Genomic DNA, 15,740 nt, shown 5'->3' with positions numbered 1-15,740 from the left:
TAGTACAGTGATTATGGTCTAAGATGAATCTTGGGCATGGAAAAGAATTTTTTTTTCAAAATACAGATATAACTCGCAAGCTAGTAAAAGTTTAATTTCCTGAGAATATCACTATTACTTCTTATTTATTAAAATATAGAATGAAGCAAACAGTATGATTTGCAAAGTTTCTATGGCATATTTTGTTTTATAGTTTACAAAACAGGCCAAAAGTTAGTATCTTATAAAACTGAATCATGATCAAGTAGAAAAACCACTGGCCAAGGAGGCAAAGCCTAAGTTTGAATCTGACCTGTCTAATTTCTGATAAGATGTCTTTACAGAAGTAAGTCATGGAAACCCTGAATGAGACCAATTTAGAGTGTTTTTCTGAAAACCATGCAAAAAATTGCACTTAAAAATTGTTTCCATACATTACATGAATATCCTTTCCTTATATTATCTGAAAGGTCTTTTTAATATGTTTTTCAATGACAGCATTCTTAGCAAGGATTTTGATATATGTATGTATGTATGTATGTATGTATACATATATATATATATATATGTATAAATATTTGGCCTGTCAATCTCTTCTTACAAGAACACTAGTCATAATAGATTGCGGCTTGCCCTAATAATATCATTATAACTCAATTACTTTATAAAATACCTTATCATAGTCTCACTAAGATATGGAAGGTTAAGACTTTAACATATGAAGTTTTTCTAGATATATAGCAAAGTTAAGGTCGTAACACCAATATTATGTACATATACAGAATAATACCATGTATTATCAGACTAAATATTTTTATAATAAATGCTTACAATATTGTTGTTAATATATGCCAATAATAACATTATATTTAGTAATGCATTATCTTAAAATGTCTGAGGAATATTAATTTGTGTTTATGATACAGTTGACCTAAAAGACAGCTGCATAAAAAAATTGTTCCTAAATGACTAGTCTCAATCATCACCCAACTATCTTTATTTGCCAGGAGCAATCTATTGTTTATTGCTAGGAGCTGAGACTCAAAAGCGAAAAAATGTACAGAACCCACAGACTTAATATTTAATTGCAGAAACAGTATGGATGCTTGAAAAAGAAAGAAAAATAAATAACAATACCGTTTTGTATGTTCCAAATTCCAAATAGAAGATTATTTGTCTTCCTGGGTTCAAGGAAGCTCTGTGTTGCTTTCTAAAGAATTTAAAGAGAAAACTAACATTATTTAAAGATGCAGATAATTAGCAGACTAACATTTCAGATAGAGAAATATTTATGTATTTTTGAAGCTCTGTGGTATCAAATGGAATATTCTTCCTTTGCTTCTCAATAAGGGAGAAATGGAATATCTTTCCCAATTATTTGAGAGTTTCCTTTCGATTGTAGTATTGCCATAGTAAGGAAATGATCAATAGCTTCAGGAATATTTTCCTACTTAGTTGATCTGAATTGAGTAAATACACTGTGATTACCCAAAGACAAGGAAGAGCTGAGCTTTCTCACTGTTTGAATACACATTAATATTTTTATTTACTGACATGGAGATTTGGGCGTTATTCAATTCCTTATGTCATTGTCAATAGTATAAAGCAAGGAGAAGACAAGTTGAGTTGTTTCATGTGTTGAACTGTTAGCTGAAATCTCTGATAGAGTAGATGAAAAAATGCAAATAATGCTGGTTGCAGTGGTCAAAATAATAAAAATAAAACACTTAAATTTGGAGAAAAAATTCAGCACTGAAGTTAATTCAGTTTCTCACTGCCATTTCACTATAGAAAATGTAGATTGTATGTGTGTGTGTGTGTGTGTGTGTGTGTGTGTGTGTGTGAGTGTGTGTGTGCATGTAGAATCTGAAGGTTAAACCCATTTGTTTAAAGAAGTATTTCATACAAATGTTAAAGTGTCCAAGATCTAGTATCTAAGAGTCTGGACACAAACCCTGAGCCTACAAGCTACATATGCCTTAATAAATTTATTTTTCTTTATAACATAATTTACTCATGTGTAAATGGAATGCTGTGGTTTGCACGTAGGCGCTTCTCCTTAAATTTATTTGCTGTAATTAGTGATAGTATAGGAAGTGGATCCTGCAGAGAGTGATGTAGTCATGGGTAGAGTCCTCATGAGTAAGATTACTGATCTTAGACAAGATCTGATCTTGTCTCTGGCCCTTCTCTCCATTCCAGAAGGGAAGCCACCACATCAAGAGGTCAACTGTAAAGCAGCAAGTGAATCCTTACCAGTGACAGAATCTTTGGTAACCTTGTTTATCAGATGCCAAACCTCCTGGCACCTTCAACTCTGACTTCCTGCATCCTAGAAATGAGAGAAATAAAATTCCATTACCATACCTTGCTAAGTCTTAGTTGTTTGTCATAGCAGCACAAATGGCCTAAGAGAGGGGTTGGCAGGGGTTAAACAATGCCTGAGGAAAATGCATAGCACAAAGTTGATAATCAGTGATAGCTGTTGTTGGTAGCCAATGACTTAGAATAAGCTGTCTCTTAAACTCACCAGTAGATTAGAATCGTCAAAGGATTTTTTAAATTTTAAAATTGTTATTATAACGGTGATGTACAGAGGGGATGCAGTTATGTAAGTCAGGTAGTGAATACATTTCTTTTTGGACAATTTTTTAATTCTAATATAAGGACTTTACCTTGAGAAATCTTTATTAAATTGATCTCAGAAGGCCAGATGAGTTTTAAAGTTCCCTAAGTAATTCTAATTTGTGGATAGAATTGGAAAGTTTGATCCCAATAGCCCATGTGGATGTATAGTATCCTATCACTCTATCAGTTAATTTGCATTTTATTTCGATGATTAGGTTTTCACTAAATTTTCCTTGAAACATTTTTAATATTCTTATTTTTATTATTGTCAAGGTGATGTACAGAGGGGTTACAGTTACATAAGTAAGGTAATGAGTACATTTCTTGCTGAACTTGTTATCCCCTCCCTCATTTTTCCCCACTTTCCCTCCTTCCAATCACCCTCCAAGTTGTACACATCATTTCCAACAGATCATCTTGTGAGTATCACTGTTGCAGTGGTTCACCTTTGTCCTTTGTCTCACCATTTTGTTGTTCCCCTTCCCTTTCTTAATTCAGATAAACGTATAAACAATGCACAGGGTACCAAAATCAAATACAGTGACAACAGGGGATAAACCATAATGGGAAGAACACACAAAAGAAACGAGAAAGACATACTACATTAAAAACAACAACAAAGGAAAACCTCTTATGTACATATCATGGAGTTCATTTCATTTATTATCATTTTATATGATACATTGCTATTGAGATATTCTGCCCATCTACTAGAGATTATCCTAGATGTATACAAAATATTGCAAATAAGGGAAACCATGGGACCTATGTTTCTTTTGGTCTGGCTTATTTCATTTAATATGATTTTTTCCAAACCTTTCCATTTCCTTCCAAATGAGGGGTGTCATTCTTTCTGATGGAAGCATAGAATTTCATTATATAATATATATATATATATATATATATATGTATATGGCATTTTTTTCATCCAAAACTTTTTTAAGGAAAGCTTTCTTGATGAGCATTTAACTTCCTTTTCGACCACAGACTAGCAACTTATCACCATTACCCACATTAGCTTTAATTTTAATTAATAACCACATAATTAATGTGATTAATACAGAATTATAACCTCATATGCCAGAGACATGTTAGATACAACACAGGTGTTGGAATTCTATTTTGTAAAAAAAGGAAGGCCTGTTTAAATTGCATAATCTGGGTTGGAAACCAGATTTGTGTGACCCTGTGTGTCATTTTCAAATTTTACTTAAGTTGTGAAATAAGAATTAACTTTAGCCTTAACCTCCATAATCATCCATTTTGAGATGTTGGTCCCAGATCTATTAAAATTAGTTTTGAAGTTGTGCCTCAAATTTCTGTAGAAATGGAAGTTTATTGTATGTCTAACATTTTATGCCTTCCATCCTAGCAGGGTCTATAACCTCCCAAGGTTCTACTCCTTACTAAAAACCAGACAAGTTTAAGCAGCATGTGCCTGGGATAGAAGCAGGGACTCATAGTCTCAGGTTTCTTGTGAAATCTAAATGTTGTGAAGTGTTAGGATCTGAACATTAAGACTTATTGAGGGTAAGTGAGGGTTTATTGAAAGGATGCTCTGACCCAGAGTGACCAGGACCTTGTAAGGCTTCCTCTAGGACATGCAGAACAAAGTGGGTAGGAACTGGCACTTATGGCTGCAAATCAATAAGGAGGTCAAAGAACTGCACCTCTGTGTTCACTAGAAATGTTGCATCAGCAGGCAAGAGAGTACAATTTGAAAGGCAGGTCATGCTCTACTTCAGGTTTGAAGAAGAAACAAATTATAGCCAAGATTTATTAAGCAAACCTGTACTTCTTTGTGACTAAAAGGATTTCTCCTGTTTTTCTCTACAGCAACCTTAGCCACACACCAAAAACAAGTGTCAATGATGGAGTTCAGGGTCAAGAAGAATTTGGCAAGCTAATAGCATATTGTTCTAGTTTGTAGTACCTTTGTATAAGCTGATTCTCCAATTTTCAAATATAATTTTTTCACTACTTCATATAGAAGATCTAATGCATTATTTTTTTATTTCACAAAAATATATCCTACATTTTGATAAAGTTCTAGATATGCAACTGTCAAATTGCTTCGAATATTAGCAGAGACCAACAATTAACAAAATAGACCAAGTAACAGTATGAATCAGGTATAAAAAGAAATATTCTTTTAATTAGTAATTGTTATTTGCAGATAAAGATAGGAATCCTGGTGCCAATGGCTCACACCTCATCCTAGCTTAATCAGGAGGCTGAGATCTCAGGATTGAAGTCACTCCAGGCAGGAAAGTCTCTTACCTCTTACTAACTAAAAAAAAGAGTCAGAAGAGGAACTGTGGTTCAAGTTGTAGATTCTAGCCTTGAGTAAAAAAGCTCAGGGACAATATCCAGCCTGCGAGTTTAAGCCCCAGTACCAACGTGCATGCACGTGAGCGCGTGCATACACACACACACACACACACCTCCTAGGAAGCACTGAGTAACTTCTTTGGTACCTTTCTCTAGTTAGTAGCATATACAACATTTGGAATTAGGCTAAACTGGCTCAACCACATATATGACTTTCCACTACACTGAGCACTCTAGAGTCAGAAGTAACTGAATGTAGCTATTAGTTATTAACAAAAGTGGGAGCTTAGTAAGAATTATTTCCATATACAGTTTGATTCAGTAAACATATTGAGATATCAGTTAGTTAACTGGATTTTGTTCTGGAGTTTAGTTTTGGAAGATTCATTTGTTTATTAACCTGATATTTTGGGCATAGTCTCTTCATTGACATTGTCTCAAAATACAAGGCTAAGTCTTTGAACATGGCTGACAAACTTCATGTCCTCTGGTATAATTTAGGTATAAAATATACCCAAAGCCTCATACACTGAATGCTTGGTCTCCACCTGGTGGTATTATGAAGTGATAACTGGATCATGAAGATGCTATCCATATCAGTAGATGAATCTATTGACTTTTGAACCTCTAGTCAGGTCTAGTTGGAGGAAGTAGTCACTAGAGGTTTGTTCTCTCCTTCCTACCTTTCTGCTCTCCCTTTTTCTTTCTGCATAAAGTGGGCAGCTTTATTTTTCCTTGGCTTTCTACAATGCTGTTTCTGTCTTTCCATCTGCCTGAAAACAATGGGCCATCCAAGCATGAACTGAAAGCTCTGAAATTGGGAGCCACAATACACCTTTCCACTTTAAGTTGATTTTCTTAGGTATTTTGTCATAGCAACTGAATGTTAACTAATACATTCTCAAGCAGTAGATATATTGGCAAAACATTCATGAAAAAAAACAAACACCAAGATAAATGCAATACAAATTCAAAATAGTAATTCAAAATAAGGGGTAGCATTGCCAAAAACACATCGTATTCATAGACTGCTTTGTTGAATGACAATTATTTTGTACAACTACTTAAAGATGACAAAATAAATAAAAATAGACATTTTTTAAAAATCATAAAAAGGAATAGGGAGTTGAATGTTTCAGAATATACCCATATTCAGGTCACATTATTCAGGCTAGATCCATGAATGTGAATGATGTCATCCCATCTGACAGAGGTAAATTTAAAGAAAAAGGTGTTCAAGATGTCTTTATTCTAGGTGTTTATGATCAAGTACACAGCAAGCTTGATGGTAGATTAGAGAACAATATGTATAACTTTCCTGGAAAAGTATGTTTAACATTATAAAAGTCTCTTACATAAAATTCAGCACAAATAGGTATTGACCAAATGTTAACCTTTTTATCTCCCATTGAGATTTAACAAATGTTTTTTTAACAAATATGAGGGGGGAAAACAGTTGAATTTTTATTGTACATTCTTAAATCAGAAGAGAAACTTCCACTAATTAGATATATAAGGAACACTTTGACAAACTCCTTTTCTCTCGGCTTTTAGTATGGAAAATTGTGCTTGATTTTGCTACTAATCTCTATTTCTTGTATCTTTCTGTTCCATTGTTGTTTCAGTGTCATAAGCTATTTCAAATTATTTTTCCAAGTCTTGACAAATAGTTCTTATTAAAAATGCTCATTCAGTGCATTATTTTTGTTTCTGGTATTTAGAGAGGAAGTATGTAGTGTTTGATGTGGGAAAATTGTGCTAGTTTTGTGTTTTTCTGCATAATACTCATTTTTACCACCAGTATCTTGGTAGAACTATGGCAAAATACTTTTAGATAAAAATCACCTTAACTCTTTCTGTGATATTACCACTAGACAGTCTTGTGTTTTATCAGAAAGTATATAACCTATAGTTCCATGTTATTAGTGAAAGCTTATGGAAAGAGAAAGCAGTATGCATCTTGAATAAACCTAAAATATAAACTATCTTTAAACACATGTATAGCACACATTAAGAGCCTGCACTTTGGACTTAGACACACTGAGTTTGTTTTGCACTTACTAATTGCAGGGATGGGGTGTTTCAGTCTCTCTGAGTCTCATCTCTACCATGTGAGAAATGACACCTACCTCACGGTATTCTTCTGAGGATGAAATCATTGTACAAGACACATAGCAGCTATCCAAAATAGAATTATTTGAATTAATACCAATTTTGCTGTTTACTTTAATGTGCTGGCATTCACTATTAAGGAGAAATGGCTCATCTAAAATTAATAATTTTGACAAGGATTATTGTACATCAACTTCCATATTTCTTAGTGTCCTTCAAGCTCATACTAATGCAAGCAGGTATAGGACATGCCAGAATAGAGTCCAACCAAACCCAATGATAAAAATAGAGAGAGGAAGACTAGGAAGCTAAACATAAGAGAAAGGACAAGGAGTGGTATGAAAATATAGGAATGAAAAATAAGCCTTCCACTTTAAGAGAGAGGAGGGTGTGTTATTTACTAAGGAGATGAATCTGTGCCAAGAACCTAAGCATCTTAAACTTGTACGGGCACATGACCATTCAAGGGGAAGTGGCAGCATTTGTTAGGAGGTCAGCCAGATGGGTAGGCTAGTATAGGCCTGACTAGGCAGTGGTGGGAGCAGGGCATCTCCCACCAAGAGAATTATGTGTGAGAAAAGTAGACTCAGTCATTGCAGGGACTCAGATAGTTAAGCAGAAATCCAGGTTTCAAGTCAAGGTTCCAATGACATCCTAGGTTCAGATGTCATCATGTAATATTTTCTCTTTTTCCTCCATGAAAGGACTAAACCTGTCTAGTATAAAGATCAATGCCCTCTACCACAAAAACAAAAGTGTTCACAAAAGGGAGAAAGCCTGATAGCTCACCATGTGGTACAAGATCTAGAGACACAAGGTAAAAAATTTAAAAGCATCAAGAGTGCATCTCATGTAAGATAATGTGACACAGTTTTACTCATTTAAGATTTTATACAGATGGCAAACACTAAGGTTACACTGATTAATTTTCTATGCTTTCTAATGCCTACTATCTTTTTCCAGAAGTCTCCTAATCATGGAATCAGTTTTTAAATCTCCAATTCTCAAATCCCTACATGGAGTATGTGAGGAGCTAGATCAACATGAGTAAGCAAGAGTTAACAACACCTGAAATCGGTGGGATGGTGACTCTCCATGTTCTTTGAATGTCTATATGTGGAAGATAAATAAATACAACTCTTAGTCACCTGAAAGATTATCTTCTGTCTAAAATTTTTTGTGTGTTTATAACCTGACATTGATAAAAAATCTCCATGAGAAACATGTTTATTATACCTAGTGACTGGAATAGAAAACCCAGTTCTCCGGCAAAAATAGAGCTACAGAGATGATGGATGTCTGGACCAGGGTGAAACGTCTATTAAACTAGACATTGTTGACACTCTGTTCCAGCACATAATGTTTGACACTCACTTGCAGATTGCCAAAGTGATTATGTGCTCAAGAGCGAATCCATGCAGACGAACCAACCTTCCACTAAAGAAAAGAGAGACCATTGTTTTAGAGTTATTCAAAGTTAAGCTTTCAAACAAGCGTAGTTTATACTGATAAAAACCAGGACGCTTTCAGAATTGAGGTTTAATAAATAAATGAATGCACACAAGTTTTGAGTGTTTTTATGCCAGTATAACAAGATTTCATAAAAGCTTACAGAAGAATGAGATAGAGACCTTAACCAAGATTCACAAACTAAAGAAAATGCTTTCATCTCAGTGCAGAGATAGTAAACAGAGATGCCAAAAAAGCAGAATATGTCGATCAAAAATGAGAAATAATAGCTTTCCTATTGCAACAATATTCATTAACTCTTCTTTCTCTCACATAACTAAAATGTTATCTTCTAAGCCATATTAAGCATTAGTGAAAAATCAACAAATAAACATCAAACAGTATTCTTGCCCTCCTCTTGGCCAGAGAGCAGTCATAGGCAAGAGGAAGAAAGTAGCAGCTTTTGAGGCTCCTGAATTTTGTAGACCTGGATGGATGCTGAGTTCAGGAGCCAAGGGCCTGAGAAAGTGGCGCAGAGTTCTGACAAGAAGATGATGGGGAAGATAGTACCTCACTTCTACCTTGAATCTATCACCGCTACCCTATCTTCCTGGGCTTAAAAAAAATCAGAGTATAAATCCTTTGTGCCAATACAATAGGCAAGAATCATAGCAATTTTATTTAAACAAATGAAAACTATATTGTCATTTACCTAGAGAGTTGTATTTTCAACCATTTTAGCATGTGTTTCCTACTACTATATTGGAAAAAAAATGATGAACTCAAGCACGAGAATATGAAGAGCTGAGGATAGGATAGCATATTGTAATCATGTCTAAATTATCTATGATTTTTTAATGCATGCTTTCTCAACTGACAAAAGCCAATGAACATTTTTTTACAATCACAAAAACACTATGCATCTGACAATAGGAAAGGTTATTAGCTTGCAAAATCCACAAACACATATTTTACACTGGGAACATTTTTTGGCTAGTAGAAAGGAGGAAACTATAAATGCAGAACAATACCATGACACAACATGTTGTATTGATGATTTATACATAAAACTAGCACTCTTGGGCAAGTCATACATTTGTGCTCACCAAATGAGTAAGCCATATTGTGCATTTTCTGTGGATGGTGTAATGTAAGCACTTTCCATAGTTGACATCATTTTATCTTCAGAACATTTGAAAATAGACACTACTGTTTAACGGATAACAAAACAGCTGTAGGAAGATGAAAAAATTTAGGCAGTGTGTTAAAACTTACTAATAAAATAAGTGGTTCAAACTAGGATCTGAATGGGAACAATTCCAGTGTGATTCCTTCTAGCAGCAAATCTTCTTCTAGCCTTCCCATTGGCTATTGGGCTTGTACGTTACAAAATGGTCCCAAAGGTCTAGGCACAGAAATTAGCCAAGAATCTTGGTCCATTTAAAGTTTTTTTTTTTTAACTCAAAGAATACTAAAAAGGCTTCAGTTGTGTCTAAATCAAATGATCACGTGGGTCTATGTAAATAATTCATGATCTGGTAAGCACTGGACACATGTAAAATCTAGACTATACTGGAGTAGCAAATGTCCGTGTTTGTATTTCAGAGACTGTGGAAACATTTGGTCTCACTTTCACATTATTTTTGCCCTCCAAAATGGATTCTATTTTACTGGTCTACATTACAGCTTTCTAAATATTTCTTATTTCTGAATATTTCTTATTCTGGAACACTAAGAAATAATGTCTATCAGAAGATTTAATCTTCTTTTGACCAAATCTTACTGGTAAATATGAATGTATCTTTTATTCATGCTGTTGAATGAAAGCTCCTGCCTGGATATGCATGGTTTAAAATATTTTGAATAATGTTCACTATGGTAACAATATAGTTGAACTTCCTGTTATTTGACACTAAAATGTTAACTAGAGGGTGAAATATAGTTCCATAGACCGGAACATTTTAGTATTAATGAACAGGAAAATTAGCACAGCCTCAAATGTATCTTGTTTTTATTTTGGTATTTATTAGAGATTAGAATATAGTATTTAATATATTTGTGATTAAATGCATTTTAGCATCATAGTTTTAAATCAAATATTTACTTTTTATATACATTTTTGTAAAAGCATTTATTACAATAAACTCCATTTGAAATCCAATGTGTTATAAAAGGTTGGTATGTATAATGGAGTCTAATCACAGCTACTTGCATTCACTTTTTTTTCAATGTGCAGAGCTCCAGATAATTATATGGTAATACATTCATATATCATGGATTTTTAAGAGACTTTCAAATACTTTATAATTTTGTTGATATGAGCATCCTCAAACATTATAGACATATATATTCACTTTTTTTCCTACTCAGTGTAATAAGAAAATCTATCAGAAGGGACAAAATTCAGTGCCATTTGGATTTCCTTGAATTTAAACTCAGAATGAAAAGAATTTATGGGCTGGGAAGTTGGCTCAGTGGTAGAGTGCTTGACTCACATGCATGAGGCCCTGGGTTTGATTTCTCAGCATCACATAAGCAGAAAAAAGCTGGAAGTGGTGCTGTGGCTCAAGTGGTAGAGTGCTAGCCTTGAGCTGAAGAGCTGAGGGACAGCGCCCAGGCCCAGAGTTCAGGCCCCACAACCGACAAAAAAAAAAAAAAAGAATTCAATTAATTTTGAATACTTTCCAAATTTTTAAACATTACTCTTATCTATTACAGAAACTACTACATTGCTCTCAGTACAATAAAGTTAAGGACAAGAGGAGCATAAAACTCATTGGTGCAATTTCCTAATTCATAAAATTAAGGTAATTGGACTCCAAAATTTCCAAGAGACTTTTCTTCTAGGCAAATCTAGAAAGTTTCTTTTCCCAAAAGGAACCACACATTATCTTATCCTTCATCTTGCTTTGGCTGTTAAGATTGTCTTGCTCAAAAACACACTAAATTACAAAAATAACTCAGACAAAACGTTTCTATGGTCATTGCATAAATCACTAGCATTATTTAGATGGAAATATGCCTTTGCTTTCACATTTACTGCAGTTCCTTACTTCATCTGTTTTAAGGTGAAATTATTCCAGAAGCCACTTTTTGAAAGGTTGGAATATTGGAATCTTTATTATAACATTAGCAGGCTGCAGGCAGCCAGTTATTACATAGGCCTGCAGTTCCCAAATACACTAGAGCAAAAGAAACAAAAAAACAATACCAACAAACCAATTCAGCTCCGATGGCTTGCTGAATTGGGATGCCATGATGACTGGAGTTGAGCTAGAAGACAGGACATAGGACGAACCATGGAGACATGTGGTATGGCATCTGGGCTGGTCTGAGCAGGGGACAGGTCCATAGGAAATCCCCAGTCCCAGGCCCTGGACTGACTGTTTCAGCAACCTATCAGCCATGTGCCTATCCCTGCCTCCAGGGTTCTGGGCATGCCCATCACATGAGAGGTGGGGGGAATTTCATTTTTTAGCATGAAGACAAGATGCCAGACCCTACAATCCACCATGCGGCCAATATGGCCCTGGCCTGACATGACCTCCTTACTGTAAGGTTTTAGGCAAGGAAATAACATGCACAAGGAGGTAAAGGTGAATAAAAGACAAGTTTATTGTAAGCTCCCAGGTGAACTCCCTGGTTGGGATCAGAGAGGTCACACAGAGTCTAGTTGTATGGTTTATATGGCTGGGGTCAGCAGAAACTTTTAGCATGTAACCTGTTTTGCAAGTTTGAGTGGTTTCAAGCCAGTGCTTTTGAAGAATGATTGGAACGGATGGTGTTTAAAGAAGTGGCTTTTCTCGGCTGCCTCTGCCCTCCAGCGGCCTGACATTCCAGCATTTTTGGTTTGATAATAGGGTGACGATAGTCATCTGCTACTTCCTGCTGGACAGGGATGTCATGGAGCTGTATGCCAGTTGTCTAGGATGCCTGAGGGGTCGTTGGCAGGTGAATGTATGGGTGGAGAAGAAGAAGCTGACTAACCATCCCGTTGGTTATTTCTTGGATACGGTTCTGGATGAACCTCAAGAGGCATGGGGAAAAGAAAAAGAAAAGACAAATTAAAATTAATGGGCCTACTAAGAGTAGTAACCACCCAGCAAAGGGGCCATGGAACCAGTCCAGAATAGGCTCGCCAAATTGCTGATGTTTGAGCTCCTTTTTTAGCTTATTTAGGGCCTCAATAGTTTGTTCTACCAAACCTGACTCATTGATGTAATAGTAACATTGTTCCCGCAAGAAAATAAGTTGATGTTAGGCGAATTGAACCCCAAGATAGGGACTCAAATGGTTTTTCTTTCTTGCTATTGTTTCTAACATATTTAAAGATTATTTCTCCATTGCTTTGTATGTCCCTCCCCAATGGTATAAGCCCTGTTTTCACTGTATTTGATGCTGGTATAATTTGTGGAGGGGAAGGAAAAAACAAATCATTTAAGTAGGCGTACAGGTGGACCCATTGCAACCATGAGTTGTACAAGTCGTTATGTCGAAAAACAAACTTTACAACTTTGGCTGGTGGGGGGAAATGATGGGAAGGGATAGGAAGGGGAAACAAAGGAGGAGGCAACAATGCTTGATAAGAAAGGTACTCATTGCCTTGCTCATGTAATTGTAACCCCCCTCTGTACGGTATTTTCACAATAAAAAAAACTTATTAATAAAAAAAGGTCAAAAGAAAAAGAAAAAGAATAAGCAGGTCCCACCCTTTTCAGTCATTAGGAGGTCCAGGGCTCTGAGCAACCTGTGCCAGGAAGGTAAGTTGGCGCTGGAGTGAGGCTAGAGATACCAAGGTGAATTCATGGCTACCTGGGGTTTAACTGAAAGTTCCTGAGCTGAGACTAGGCTGTGTCCTAGGGCCAAAGACACCTGTCGTGCTACCTGGGAAATAAAGGCCAAGCCGTTATTAGCTTGACAGGAAGAAGGAAGGCCAAAATGAGGAATAATTTCTGAAAGTAAAAATAAAGTTATAACTCCTGACATCTCTTTGGGAGTTGGAAAGGCCTCAACTCACCCCATGAGGGTGTCTGCCAGGACAAGGAGGTACCTCATCCTTTTGTGGGTAGCCATATGGGTGATATCCACCTGCCAGCCTTGTCCAGGCAAATAGCCCTGCATTTGGTGGGTTATAAAGGCTGGCCTGAGTTCCCCTTGAGGGGTGATGGTGGAGCATGTAAAACATGCCTGAGAGGCAGACTCAATTATGGTGGAAAGCTGAGGGTGATAAAAGAAGGGCTTTAAAAACTGAAACAGTGCCTTGGGCCCAACATGAAGGGTGGCATGAACCTGCTGTGTGAGGGTTGTAGTCTGGGCCAGAGGCAAGGCCAACTTATTTCCCACAAAGATCCATCCCTGTTCTCCATCCCTGCCACCCTTCTCATAGAGAAGAGTTTTTTCAGATGGGGAATACTGAGGAGTCGAATCTGGGACCTATAAAAATAAAATGGGGGCTGAAGCCACTGACTGTTGAGCGAGCTGGCATGCCACTGCATTGGCCTTATCATTACCTCGGGAAACAAGGGAATCATCTGTCTAATGTCCTTTACAATGGACAATAGCCACAGCAGATGGGTGGGAAAGGGCCTGAATTCATTTTAAAATAAGGTGGGCACTAACAATAGGGTTCCCTTTTGTAGCTAAGAGCCCCAGTTCTTTCCAGATTGCCACGTGACAATGGACAATGAGGCAGGCATATTTAGAGATAAATAGTTACCCTTTTCCCTTTTGCCAAGTAGAGGGACCTAGTGAGAGCCAGTAGTTCAGCCTTTGGGGACATTGTTCCCTTAGGGAGGTGCTGGGTCTCCAATACCTCCCCTCCTTTGGAAACAATCGCATAGGAGGCTGTCTCTTTCCATGTGGATCCACCAGGGAACTGCTATCCACAAACAGAACAAGACCAGAGTCAGGGATGGGCTGGTCAGTAAGTCCAGCCGGAGAGGCAAGGGACTCCACTAATTCAGGGTATGAGTGTTCAGACAAGGAGGAGTCAGGTAGGGAAGTGGAGGGAAGAAGAGTAGCAGAATGAGCTTAGGGGACTGAAAAAGTGAAACACTTGGGTTTTCAATAAATAGGAGATGAATCTCCTGCAAGCGAGAAAGAGACAGAAGGGCTAGGGTATGATGGCCTAGTAAGTCCTGAAGAAAAGCACATTTAGTGGGGGCCCCAGGATTAACTTAAGGGCCTCTTTGGCTAGGGTTTAAAACTGCCCATTTTTTCCTTTGACTTGTAGAACTGGGTTATCTCAGAACTGTCTTAAGTCACCACTTGGGTGGAGAAGTTTGCTAGATTTTAAGGCTAAGAGCAGGGCTGGGTCTCATTCCTCTTCTACCTTCATTGCATATATCAGGCACGTAAGAGGGCCCGTTGTCGGTGGCTGGGAGGGAATTCCATCAACTCCCATAACTGAGACCTGGGAAGGAGCTAAGAGGATTGAGTAGGAAGGGAAGACCAAATAGGTAGATCCCGTATCAGCCACAAAGGAAATGGCCTTACCCGCTACCTGGATCTTTACCCTAGCCTGGACAAGGGTGATCAGTTGGTGAAGCAGGGCATCCTTGGTCTTCAGCGGACAGGCCCAGGACCGAAGGCAGCAAGTCAGGGGAGGGAGGACTGAACTTCCATAGCTAGGTGCAGAGGGGCAGTTGGGCTTCCAGTGTCCCTTTTGATTGCACAGCCGACATGGTGCCTGGGGAGGGTGAGGTTTAGGGCATGGCCTTGCCCAGTGCCCCTCCTGGCCGCACTTGAAGCAGGGTCCAGGTGGTTGATGCTTTTCTCCAGAGCTGCACATTGTAGAGGGCCTTAGGGCAGAGACCAGAGCTTGGGCTTGGTAGGCCAGACGCCTTTTGGTGAAAGCAGGCTTCACTAACAGCCTTTTCCTGTTCCTCATGGTCCTGGAAAACTTTAAAGGCCATGTTTACCAGGTCACAGAGTGGAGCTTGAGGGCCATCCTCAGCCTTTTTAAGTTTTTTTCTTTATGTCTGGGGCTAACTGCAAAATGAAATGAGAGGCCAAAAAGCTTGCCCCAGCCGGAGAGGTGGGGTCCAAGAAGGTATACTTGGTCATGGCCTCAGTAAGTCTAGCTAGAAAGGCAGCAGGGGATTCATCCCAAAGTTGAGTAATGTCCTGCAGTTTGTCAAAGTTAACAACCTTATGGGAGGCCACCTGTAATCCAGCTAAAGGGCACTGACTCATCTTATCTGTTCGCATGTGGCCATTGCGACCCTCAGCTGTGTCTATCT

At 37.6% G+C, this 15,740-nt stretch overlaps 1 protein-coding gene across 1 annotated transcript in view; it reads right to left on the bottom strand.

The window, feature by feature from the left end:
- Positions 1–15,388, bottom strand: part of Mdfic (MyoD family inhibitor domain containing) — a 115,373-nt gene extending 99,985 nt beyond the window's left edge. The window contains exons 1-2 of the mRNA XM_042695894.1: positions 14,995–15,388; positions 13,312–13,451 (exon numbers count right to left, since the gene is read on the bottom strand). Of these exons, the coding sequence (XP_042551828.1) occupies positions 13,312–13,451; positions 14,995–15,388 (534 nt within the window). The remainder of the gene's footprint in view (positions 1–13,311; positions 13,452–14,994) is intronic.
- Positions 15,389–15,740: the final 352 nt, after the last annotated feature.

The sequence above is a fragment of the Dipodomys spectabilis genome, unplaced genomic scaffold (assembly GCF_019054845.1).
Source record: "Dipodomys spectabilis isolate Male_0828 unplaced genomic scaffold, ASM1905484v1 ptg000197l, whole genome shotgun sequence".
NCBI lineage: Eukaryota > Metazoa > Chordata > Mammalia > Rodentia > Heteromyidae > Dipodomys > Dipodomys spectabilis.
Note: the sequence above shows the minus strand (reverse complement) of the source record. Positions and strands in the feature narration are given on the sequence as shown.